Below are 13756 nucleotides of genomic sequence, written 5' to 3'. Positions count from 1 at the left end.
CCTATTAATAAATGTGCTTTAAAATTCTACACAATTTAATACCAATACAATATTATAATAATTTCTTCAAAATGTAAATTTTGAATATATTAGAATTAAAATTTACTTTTAAATTAAATAATAATTTTTAAAATATTAAATTTATTTTGTTTTTAATAATTATAATGTATATAATAACACATTAACATAATAATTTTGTACGTTTATAATATAAATTCTAATTTTCTTGGCTGTTTAGCCAACTCGTCAATTACATCATCAGGATTAATTGCAATTGATTTATGTACAGCCATCATAGTTAAACCATTTAATCGATCCTAAAATTAATAATTTTTAAATAAAATAAAACTAGATACTTCAATAATAATTAATCATAATGATGAACATGAACTTACTTCAGACATTGTGTTACGGAGATATGTTTTAACTCGTTTGAGAGCTGAAAACATACGTTCGGGAGTTGTAGTGGAAACTGGTAATGTGCATAATATTTTTAATAATAGATTAATATTTGGATATATTTCTGAATTGCATTCACTAAGAGCATCAATTCCTGTTTTAGGAATAATCCCACTTCTTTGGAGCTTAGCCCGCCAAAGCCTCAATTCAGCTATTGCATTATTTTTATCGATTTGTGGTGAATAGAATTCTACTAACTCTTTAAAATATGCTTTGTCATTTTCGGTTAGATCAACATTATTTGAAACAAACATTCAAAACCTATCAGAACAAAATTAAACAAAAAAAAATGTAAATATATCCAAATGTACTTATTAGATAATATGTTATTATAAATTATAATACCGTACCATTGAACACTTTAGAATGTGACAAAAACCTTTCTGTCAATTGACTTGTGAAATAATCAATATATGGGATAAAGACAGTTATTCTATAGTAATCTTGAACATTTGAAATTGGATTGGAAGTATTATCATTTGGATTAGCTCGGTTAGTTTGTGTTTTTGATATTCTTTTAATTTTTAATACGATATCTACTTCATCAGCCATTTCCTGTAAATAATAAATATTATTAGTTAGACATTATAAACAACAAACTTTCTATGTTTTACCTTTGCTTTTGAAAATATATTTTCAAATTCATATTCACAATTGTCTCTAATTTTTTTAAGCTCATTGACAGTATCTTGCGCCAGATCAATGGCTTCTTTTAGGTCAATTTTGGTTTTTTGTAATTGTTTACATAACGGTAAACCAAATGAAAACATTAGCTGAAAAATACATAGGGTATTTTCAATAGACTTAAGATACTTGCTTTAAATTAAAAATATTGTTTTTACCTGAACAATATTAATTGAAATTAGGAATTCAGAGTCCATTGATTTTAGAAGTAATGATGCATCTATAGCAGACGAATCCTTCCAATCTGATATACATTCTAAAGCCTCTACTACAAACTTAAAAAGTTCAATAAAATCATGAACAGCATCGTATCTTTGCACCCATCGAGTTGCGCATAGCCTTTTTAATGTTTTTATTTTTTGATCAACGTCACTATTTTCGATAGTAGATAATAACACATGATTTCGTTTAGGAGTATTGAAAAAGTTGTATAATTTTTCAATAATACCTAAACAATTTCTTATTGGTTTTATATTGCTTGCAGTAGATACGGCTAAATTTAGCGAATGAGCTGCGCAATGCACGTAAATAGCTTTAGGGTATTTGACTCGGGTCTAGGCCAAAATAGCGAAACAATTAACCGCGAATGTAAAAATCGCGAATTGATAATAGCGAAAATAAAAATAGCGATTTTTTAAAAAAAAGCGATTATGCATAATAGCGAAACTGCAGATTTTTATAATTTCTTTTTCAAATACTATAAAACATATAATAAAACTAAAACTTTTACTAAAACTTAAATACTTGATAAAACTTATTTTTACCTGTAATTTCTGGCGCAATTAATACATACCCACTACGTAACCACGGACGTATCGGGTTATCGTCAATGTGCTATCTTAGTTACTATTATGACTATTTTGATATTGGATATATACCGAGATAAGATTGTCAATCGTATTATATTTGAGCTGACACAATTTAATACAGTTGTAGTTCGATAGTGCGTAAATGTGTGTAGCTTGTACTATTTAACTTAATATTTTCGTTCGTTAAAAAAAAAGTGTGCAGTGAAAAAATATTTTAATATTATTTTCAATGGAATTTGTAAAAAGTAATAAAAATAAGGATTTATTATTGTATAGTGGCTTTTTGCATCGTGAAGATAGAAAACAAAATAACACAATATATTGGCGTTGCGTTGAAAGTTCATGTAAAGGTAGAATTATTACGATAAACGGAGAAATTAAAAGTCAACCTAAGGATAACTCACATAATCATGTTCCCGATCCATGTAAAATCCAACGCAAAATGGCTGTGAATAAGATAAAAGAAGCGGCTGTTCATACACAAAATACTCCACATGATATAATCAGTACTGTTCAAATATTACCTGGAGTAGCCGGTGAAATGCCATCAGTTCATCATTTAAAACACACTATACGAAGAGTTCGGACACGTAACCAATGTGCACCACCTATTCCGAAAACCGTGAGTGACCTTAAAATTGCTGATGAGTATACTAAAACGATGAAAGGAGAACAATTTTTAATATATGACAGTGGAGCATCACAAGATCGAATTTTAATATTTTCGACCGAAAATAATTTAAAATTAATGGATCAATCAGCTAATTGGTTAGTCGATGGAACTTTTAAAACGGTACCTTCACTTTTTTATCAGTTATTCACTATTCATGTACTTATTCAACAAGGTGACCAAACAGTTAGTCCTACCTATTTATGCATTATTAACCGATAAATCCCAATTAACATATACGCGTTTTCTTAAATATTTATTAGAAATAAAACATCTTTAAATCCTACATCGGTAATAATGGATTTTGAAAATGCCTCAATCAATGCATTCAAAACTGTTTTTCCACATGCTGAACAACAAGGTTGTTTTTTTCATTTTTCTAAATGTATGTGGCGACAAATTCAAAATGTTGGTCTAGTCGAAAATTATATTAATAATGCTAACTTTGCTCTTCATATTCGTATTCATATTCATATTCGTATAGCTGCTTTGGCCTATGTTCCACCAGATAACGTTATTAATGCATACGAAGAAATTTTAGAAACACAATTTTATGTTGAAAATGCCATTCTTGGATTATTTCGAGGATAACTGGGTAGGAAAAATAACAGGAAGACGAAAAACTCGACGACAGCCAAGATATCCTATTCATATTTGGAATTGTCACTATTCAGCCAAAAATGGTCTTCCAACAACAAACAACGCTATTGAAGGATGGCACAGAGGATTTACATCTGTTATTGGTTCGTATTATTTTATTAATAATTAGTATCTTTAGTAATAGAATAAATATTCTTTAGGAGCAAGCCACCCTAATATATGGAAATTCATAGATGGAATTAAGAAAGTTCAAAATATAGAAGAATTAAAACGAGAGCAATATATAGCTGGAGAACAACCACGGAAAAAAAAAAATTACAAGGACTGTAATAAAAGAATTCATTCATTAGTTACAAATTATAATACTAATGAGAATAAGAACTTCATAAAAGGTATAGCATATAATTTGTCACTGAGTGCCTAGATATAATTATATTTAAATTGAATATAATTACCTATTTTATTTAAAATTATTATTATTAATACTATAAATACATATTATTAGAACTTAACGATATTATAATTATAATGAATGTAATTTAATCTCATTTATAAACTATTTTTATCTATTTTTTATTGTAATAAATATATTTGATTTTCGCTATTATGTATTTTCGCTTTTTTTTACAATTCGCTATTTTTATTTTCGCTATTATCAATTCGCGATTTTTACATTCGCGGTAATTGTTTCGCTATTTTGGCCGGATACCATTTGACACTAATATGAGCTTGCACACCTTGAAATTGGCCCGACATATTACTTGCCCCATCATATCCCTGCCCATATAAAAATTCACAATCAATTCCACAACTCATCAGACCTATAAAAACATAAACAAATAATAAACTCAATATTAATCAACAAACATAAATAGATTTAATCTTAAGTAAAATTTACCATTTAAAATCGAATCAGCCAAGTTTTTTCCTGTCAAACTATGTATTTCCATAAATTTAAGAAAGCACTCATTTACATTGTTTTGTTCATCAACAAATCTTACACAAAGAGCAAGTTGTTCAGTAACAGATATGTCAGTAGTTTCATCTGCTAAGACAGTGAAACACTGAGAATTGTTAACTTTTTTTACAATTGTTTGTAAGATTAAATTGCCACATGCTGAAATTATCTCATTTTGAATTTGTGGAGTTATATATTTATTACGACCCTCTGATTTTAATAGATTTGTTAAATATTCGTCGCCTTTACATCGATATAATAAAATTGACCTGAAATTGCCTTGGTTCGATATTTCTGGAGCTGTAATAAAGTATAATATTGAATTACGAGGTGTACTGTTTATATTTATGAAACAAACTTAATAATAATAATAATAATAATTTAAATAATAAATACTAACTGAAAATATTTCCAAAATCCCTATGACCTCTTAGAGCAAGTTCTTGGCGACCACATAAGAGAATACACTCAATTATAGGAATGAGACGTTTCCTATTAGCTCGTATTTGTTTTAATCTGATTCAAATAACTTTAATTAATATAAAAGTATAAAACAAATAATTTCTTAGTTCTTACAACATACCTATCAGTATCCAATTGATTAATTATTGATGGTTCGGTTTTTTTAAACACTTTTAAAAAATGATCAGCATCTAAAGTGGATGATACGTGATATATAGTTTCTGAATGTTCACGAAATTCCTAAAATAATCATTCAATTAGACATTAGTAGATACCTATCAATAAGTACTCGTACTTTGAAAGATAAAAGTAAATTATTATTTATTATACTTATAATAATTAACAATAGGTAAGTAAGAGTAATAAATTACTTGTTTAGCTTTTTTCCATGTATCAAATGCTGTTTTAACAAAATATCCCAAAGGCTGACCATTTTTTCCCCCAACTTTAGCAAACAGAACACAATATTTGCAAAACGCACCATGTTTTCCTTCAGAATATGCTAACCATTGGAATTCATTAAGCCATTTGTATTGGAAACGTAGCCTACGTTTCATATTTTTTGTAGTTAATGGAAATATATAGTTGGAAGGTGGTACCCACAAATTTGTAAGCACCTAAAAAAATCATTAGATATATAAATATATTATATATACCTAGATAGTCATAGTACAACTAAAAAATAGGTGTAACCAATTTTGTTTTAAAATTATAATATTATTAAAACTAATATCCAACCTGTAGTAAAGATGTAAATTATTTAATTATTACATTAGTGGTAAGAAGGAATATGATATTGAAAATTAAATATAGTAATAATACAAGTAATATACCTATTCTTACATCTTTACAAGGTGAAATAAAATTATATTATCAATTTATAAAATATTAGAACTAAGCTTACCAGATGTTTATCAGCATCAGACAAATTTTTATTCACAAAGTAACTAATATCATTATTGTGGGAATGCATGTTTATGTCTTCAATCTTTAATTTATGAAAAAAAAATATAAAAATCTTTAAAAGTCAACAGCCTTAATTTAATTTAATGAATAATATAATATAATATAATATTCATGTATTTTTTATGTACATTTAGTACATTAGTAAATAAAAAATACATTTAGTATATATAAGTACATTTAATATTTAAAATACAAGAATTATATTTAATAATATTTAGAACTCCTATAGTTCTTACCTCATTTGAATGTGTTTGATTTAAATTGTAGTCTTTTTCGATTTCATATTCAGTAGTTGTAGTTTCAGCGTCTTTAGATAAATGGTTATCCTTCTTAATTTCCTATAAAATTTATATACATTAGGTACCTATAGTCTATACCTATTAAGACATTTAAATACTTAGGTATATTATGTAAATATACATAATATATCTAAGTATTTATGTCCTAAGTATTTAATATAATCGAATTGTATCATTCTTACCTCAGTATTATCTGTATTTTTTTCTTCGTTAGGTTTTGTTTTTTTTTTTTAAAAAGATAGAATTGTATTTTTTCTTTTATTTTCCATAGTGTTACGAGTTAGAATTTACAGTTGTTATAGAAAGAGTAATAATATTATCTTATAAATGCCTAAAAACTGTCGAGCACTAATACACTATGTGCGTGTACAAATGTACAAAATACAAATGATATTTTATATCACAACAACTGACACAACGTCAACGTTGAAACGTTCCACGTTCCACCCCAACAAAAATAACTACATAAAATATTAAAATGATAACTGTTTCGGCGTATTAGCTGCACAGACTTCTATAATAGTTCTATAATAGATGTCTGTGATTAGCTGCAGTCGCCAGTCGTTTCTTCTAATTATCAGTATTTTCCATGCGCATACCTATTTATAGATTTCTTGATATTAATTATATTAAATATATTTCGCCGTGATGTCAGCACGATAAACGGATAAGACATATAATTCCACAAGCTTCAAATTAATATATAAATATACACATTATATAGGCTCTGAGGGGGGGGGGGGGATATATCCCCCTCATCCCCCCTTAATTACGCCCCTGATCAGTGAACGACTAGCCAGCAACAGCGCGACTGTATCAGCTATAAAGTATAAAAATAACATTTTACAATTTACCATCCTGGTTACAAAATATAGTACCTACTGGTCACTGATTCCTGGTATACGGTATTATCACGTATTAGTGTTGCATAGATAATATAGAAATTGATAGGCCGTCCGATTCTTATCGGTGTCCCAAGATTGATAACAAAGCTAGGCAATTTTTTTTTTTAAATATTAAATATTAATCATTATTATAAGCTAAAATTAATTAATTATTAAACCTAATTATTCTGAATTAAAGTACAATTTAAAAATTAATTTTATAATAAAAACAAAATAGGTATTTAATATTATTATTTATTTATTATACCTTAATATCACGAAATATAATATGTTCACTGTTTTATGCCTCATTGTCAGTCATTGGTTTTTGAAAAGTATCAGTTTTGAGTTTTGTATACTTTGATCTTATTTTGGTCTGGTCATTTCGTTTTCTAATTTCATTGAACATCCTTATGTGTATCAGCAATAGAATGATTATCATCACGGTCACTTGATTGGAAACTTATTTTGTATTGATATAAATTTATTTTAACTTGAGTACAAAAACAAAACTGACTGTTTGTTATTTTTAACATTATAATAGCTTCTAAAAACTCTCTCCGTTTTCAAGCATATTTTTATAATAGTATCACTGGGCTTATACAATCCTCCACGGTCCTTTTGACTTAGCAACTTCCGACTTCTATTTGAATTACTATCAGATGTATGTATGTACATTTTCTTACAGTTTTCACAGTTATTTTTATTTTCAATTGCTCTACTTACTAAACCAGCTAATATAATAACTTACATTTTCAACAAATAATCCAACCTCCCTTACATCTAAAAAATCATAATCTATATTTGTCTCTTTTATTGAAAGTAAAAATTAATAGCCCATTTTATAAAATTCTGATTCATACACATCAGATACAGTTTTTTTATGAACTTGGAAATTCATCCATCTTACCCATATTTTTTAATGAAATAAAATATTTAACTATTTTATTTAACAGTAAGTTAATACATTTTAAAGTAACTCTGTGAGATGTTAACTCAATGGAGAACAGATAAAATGTGAAAAACCAATAATACTATAAATTTAGGAAATAGATAGGAAAGGTACCTTTATCTTTTTTACCTATGTGAAACATGTCATATTCATCTTTCAATCAATTATGTTTCATATTGATATGTAGGTATGTAACTTAGATAACTAATATTATATAAATTTGGAAAACCAAATGCTTTATGTTAAGAAGATATTATGTTGTATAATTTGTTAATTATACATAAGACATATGTATTTAATTAATATAATTTATATTTATATATCAAATTGACTAGTAAATCAGAAAATAAATATATTTTTTTAAAACAACATGGTGTATCTTAATTACTAATTACTATGGTAAATGATTATATTAAACAGATAACATTTATTAATTTTAAAACAAAGTAAATCAACAATTTCTATGTGTTAGAGAAATAATGTATAAATATGCAGATACAAAGGTATAATTTATGTACTTGGATTCAGGATTTAGATCTAAGACTAAAATAATTAAAGGTCTATTCACACATTCCTTTTTTTTTAGTAATACATTTTTACATTGCTCCTATCATTTAAGGTTTTCGTTTTAATAAAAATAAATAATTACAAATCAATCTGTGTATACTAAAAACAAAATTGGATAGGTAAGTTATTTTGATTACACAAATAACTTACATTAGACTGATATTACAATGTTTTGTTCATCGAGGAAGTGAGTCCTGTATTGCCAATCTGATTCCACCCTACACCACACCACCTACCAACAAGCCCATAACTAAAATAAATAAATTTCAGTCGTCAATCTCCAGCAGCGACATGCAACAGCCGCCAACAACCGCGGCAACCAACATTCAGCAGGCGGTGGAGTTGCTGGAACGCAGCCAGCAACTGCTGAGAGCGGCCACGTTAGACGAAACCACCAGCACCACCACAGCAGCACGGGTAAGGCAAATGACAACGGCGCAGCTGCAACGGGACTCGGTACTGTGGGCCGCATACACACGGGGGTGGGAGGACCGCACCGAGGTATTCAGAAGAGCAACGAGCGGCGCCCCCACAACCATGATACGGTCTTACCGGTCACGCAGTCCCCGACGGGCGCCAGTACCGGCGACGTCGCGACCGACGACCACGACACGACCGGCGTCAACGGCGCGACCAGTCAGGCCGCCAATGCAACCCCCGGTACTGGCACCACGGCTGGCGATAATCAACCAGCCAGCAGCTGTCGCAGTTAGCCGCCCAACGCCGATCACACGGACGCAAAAAGCCGCCACCACGACGCCCACACCCACACCAGCCGCACTGAACGCCCGTCAACGCCGGAACCAGCAGCGCCTGCGGGACTACCGGGCGAAAAAACAGCAAGAGACCCAGCAGCATCGCCTGGAAAAACCGGCACTAACCACGGCCTCCCCAATCACCTGCCCGGTCCTCACCGTGGCCACGGTATCGGAGGTAGTAATACCTACCGGAACAGCCGGGTCTTTGGATCAACCAACAGCCGCCTTTTCACAATCCGCTGATATGGAAATATCAGCGGAAGAGGAGGCGGAATTGTTGGAAGGGCCGGACACGCACCTTGGTGACGAGGTGGACATGGAGACCGTGTTTGACAAGACGTCCCACAGTCTACCGGCGTCACCTCGACGGCAGTAGGCACTCCGGGGCCACGTCCGCTATCACCAGCCGGCAACACGTGCCCGCGGATAAGGTGTCTACCACAACCACGTGCCACCACACACAACAACACACCACCGGTACCGGCCGGCACACCGCCGTCACTGGCTGGTTGGGGGGGGGGGAGTATGACGCGGTCCCGCGTAATAGCCGTTTGAATTCAAACGGCCTGTGCACGGAAACCCGCGTTGTCACTTCTCTGTTCAACCGCCAATCGACGACGGCCGACACCGACACGCGATAAGCGCGCCTGGAAATGTCGACCGCCCGTACCGCGAACCGGCTCAAGAAAGTCAGTTCTACGACCGCACTTTCAGTGACAACCAACACACACCCATCGTCCTCGCACGTGTCGTACCCTCCCATACAATTGTGCTTTCTTTTGTGTCTCCTTTTTTTCACACCTTCGTTTTGTTGTTTTGTTGTTGTTTTTCTTATTTGCAAATAAACAAATCAACCACCGCACTTCTGCGACTCAAAGTGTGTTCTTTCTTTTTTTGTTGTGTAACATTCCACCACACTCACCTTTGTGGGATCCGTCCAGGACCGCCACAGAGCATAGTTCTGCATTTTTAACCGTCGACCATTTAATTCCTTTATTAAAGGAAATATTTCCAGACTCAGCCATATGTCAAAAAATGAAACTAATTCATACAAAAGCGACTATTGTTATAAAAATGTGATAGCTCCAGCAGAAAAACAAATATTATGTGATAAATTAAATATTTCTGAATTTTCAATAATGGTAGATGAGTCTCCAGACATAGCATGCCAATCAACTATGTGTGTTGTGGTTCGACTTTACGATTATGAAAGTAAAATAGTTGTCTCACGTTTCTAGGAATTATTACAAGTATTCGATATAATTTGAATACTGTAGACAAAGGTGCGACTGCTGAAAATGTATATAACATTTGCATTGAATCGTTCAAAAAATTTAATATAAATCTAGATTACCTGGTTGGTTTTGGATCGGACGGCTTTTCCACCATGATGGGTAGTCAAAACTCTACGTCAAGTAGAATGCAGTTATACAGGATGTTCCAAATTTCATGTGACAGCCGATTTCAGCATGATATATTTAAATTAGGGGAAAATGACCTATGTAAAAACTGTTTTGAATCATGATTGAAATACGATTCGTGCATGGTTTAATTTTTAATGAATGTTGACGGTTCATTTACATTTATGTGATAATAATTGAAGGAGCTATCGACATCTGAATATTGGTGTTAATTTATAAAATGTCAACGTGAATAATACTAAAAGTGCTTCCGTTGTACGACCTTAGTAATCCGGGTATCGAATTATCAATTACAGTATACAGTAGTCAGTTCAAAGTACAGTATACCGTTTGATATTATAACTAGGTATCATATAATTTTAACAATGATATTATGATATTATATTATATAACCTTAAAATTATTTGATGTTTACCAATCAAAATACATAAATATTAAATGCATAAATCATAGGAATCATATAAATATAATATAATAATATACAATTTATAATAATATGTCTATGTACTAAAATACTAAATGGCCGTATTAACATAGAACAACATAGATTCTAAACTTGATCAGCTGACCGGGTTTACTTTACGTTTACCTATTATGATCTAAAGCCTGAACCTAGGAAACGAGCCCGTAAACCAACATGATGTTAGATCCTTGTTTACCCATATTCAGGAAACGTTTACTGTATCATTGGCGGGGTATTAATTTGAACAGGCGTCTCGCGACAAGATAATTTCCGATACCAAAACTCAAAGCGCATGCGTGGGGACTTGGATTTTTTTTCAGGAATCGCATGCTTATCACTATTATTGCTTATCGCTATTCTTATCACTTTTGATCTTTTGAAATATATAAAAAATATTATCATGTCTAAAAATAGAGTAAAATATAGACGCCCGAGTCAGATATATGGTACTTTAAAGTCTAATGTCTAAATAGTAATTATAGTATTATACAAATATTCATTAACTGCTAATAAATAAGTATGTTTTTATAATTATTAGTTAATTTAATATTTTTTTAATTTAGAATTTAGATTATTATTTTTTTTATATCTCATTTGTTCAAACACCCCCCGAAGTATTTGGTTTTTGTAATATAAATTTTATACTAACAAATTAAAATAATTAATATAATTTTGAATAAAATAAAAATACTCAAACAGGATTTATAAATAAAATAAAATAATATTTATTGTATATTAAGTGATGGGTACAAAAGAATTTGAAAAAAAAATGTTCTACTTTTCAATAACTTATTTTCAAAAACACCCCTCAAAATGTTTTTCTGCGTATGTCCATGCATACACCTATAAACTAGTTAACTAACAATTGTTACATTTCATTTACTTGAAACTTTTTTCCACTAGTTATTATGTGGTATTTCAGTATCATTTTTCTAAATTAAATATTTTATAATTACTAATTAGATATAGTTAGTGATCAATGATCATGTAGCAATGACTTTATAAAAAATACCTAATAACAAAAAATTGTTAAATATGAAAATTATTCTTATGACTACCTAGTGGAAAACATCTTCAAGTGAATTAAATGGAACAAGTTACTTGGAAAAAATAAATAATTTTAATAAATTAAGAAAAATAAATAATATAAATAATATATTATATAATTAATATCAAGTGACATTATATAGAAACTACTATCGTTAGACTCCATATTACTATAACTTAAGTCATAATTCTGAATATTATATTGGTTTGTAAATTCATTCCGACGACAAGAAGAAGGTAACCCGTTTACATCTGCCATGATTAGTGAATATGCTGTGTCAAAAGTCTTTTGATGACTTGACAATTTTTTTTGTTTTTCAATAATATATAAATCAATACAGTGTTGCAATTGTTTCAAACGGTGTAAATCGATATGTGATAAAGTAATATAATTTTCATTAGAATGTAATATAATTGAAGACTGTTTCACATTAACAGAATAACTTAAATTGTCAGTTATTCTTACACGTTTACATCGAGTTTGCAGATTATCGATAATTGCATTGTAATTATTTTCACACATTAATGTAAGCCATTGTTCTAGATCAAGGTTTAAAATCTTTTTAGTTATTTTACATTCTAATAATATAACGATTGAAATCTTTTTGTTAACAAGCAATCCAACTGTTACACTTTTTTTGCCATACGGTCGAATTTCGAATACCGACTTTGAAACAACCGGTGAAATCATATTATTGTAGCTAGCGGTCTTTAAATTCTTATCGATTTTTTTTCGTTCTGAGGAATTACGTTTGTTAAAGTAGTGTTCTGATTGTTAGAGTGTTTATCATATACTGATAATATTGCTAAATATAACAACATTTTATACTAAAATTATTTAAAAATAAAATAAAATGCAAAAAAAGTAAATACGTGACCTAATTGATAAGTGTGGAAGGGGGAGAGAAAGATTATTAATTATTAATGATTATATACTTACATTAATTTGCATCAAACCTGAAATTAAACCTTATATATTTAAACAGAACTTCACGCCTTATCCATTAGGTCACGTATTTACAAGATAAAGGATTGAATAATAAAACATTTAAGTTGTTTAATAGAATTCGATAATTTATTCGATACCTATTATATAACATTTTTTATACATATATATATATATATATATATATATATTATATACATCTTAATATACTAGCAAGTGGTATCATATGATTCAATTTCACAATTACATTTAGATCTTCCGCATTTGGTTTTTACATATTCAACAAAGTGATTTCCTTTTGATAATAATACATATATACATTCCGGATTATGTCTCGAGTGTTCAATCCATGGTATATCATCTTTTTTCCAATCGTGTAAGACAAGTCCGCAGGAAAAACATTCTACAACATCTTTTACTCCTCTGAATATGAAACCACAATCAGCCAATAAATATTTATTTTGAGGTATATTTGATGGTAATATATCATACGTTTTTAATCTGGATGTAAATGTAATGTATTCCGGATATGCTGGGAATGATTTGCTTCGTACTAAAGAAACTAATGAAGAAATGTCATTGCTAGTTTTTTGTAAGTTCATGTTTTTAAATGACATTGAAAATCAAAACGTATTACTATAAAAAATATATTCTTAAGAGATACGAAAATAAACATAAAACACAACTTGGTTTAACGATAGTTAATTAGTTACTAAAATGTAAAGAAAATTAATTTTGACACTAAAGAATTACAGCTCAGTGTAGCCAACATGTGTAAGTAATAAATTAATTGTAAATTATTACTGTTAGT

General features: G+C 30.1%; 2 protein-coding genes and 2 pseudogenes across 2 annotated transcripts; 2 read left to right on the top strand and 2 right to left on the bottom strand.

Annotated features, from left to right (window-relative positions):
* Positions 1–203: 203 nt before the first annotated feature.
* On the bottom strand, positions 204–7200 carry LOC149061164 (52 kDa repressor of the inhibitor of the protein kinase-like; annotated as a pseudogene).
* Positions 2701–3453, top strand: LOC149061165 (uncharacterized; annotated as a pseudogene).
* Positions 7201–8601: 1401 nt separating the features above from the next.
* On the top strand, positions 8602–9444 carry LOC149061163 (uncharacterized). Its single transcript, XM_089230862.1, has one exon. It carries the CDS (start codon positions 8602–8604, stop codon positions 9442–9444), a length of 843 nt encoding a protein of 280 aa, XP_089086988.1.
* A 3706-nt stretch (positions 9445–13150) lies between these two features.
* On the bottom strand, positions 13151–13636 carry LOC149061162 (baculoviral IAP repeat-containing protein 7-like). The gene is made up of 2 exons (XM_089216272.1): positions 13438–13636; positions 13151–13368 (listed from the first exon to the last, which is right to left on the bottom strand). Exons 1-2 carry the CDS (start codon positions 13560–13562, stop codon positions 13155–13157), a joined length of 339 nt encoding a protein of 112 aa, XP_089072398.1. The 5' UTR covers positions 13563–13636; the 3' UTR covers positions 13151–13154.
* Positions 13637–13756: the final 120 nt, after the last annotated feature.

The sequence above is a fragment of the Diuraphis noxia genome, unplaced genomic scaffold, assembly GCF_037042655.1.
Source record: "Diuraphis noxia isolate RWA-SAM2 unplaced genomic scaffold, SU_Dnox_SAM2 contig0001, whole genome shotgun sequence".
Classification (NCBI taxonomy): Eukaryota; Metazoa; Arthropoda; class Insecta; order Hemiptera; family Aphididae; genus Diuraphis; species Diuraphis noxia.
Note: the sequence above shows the minus strand (reverse complement) of the source record. Positions and strands in the feature narration are given on the sequence as shown.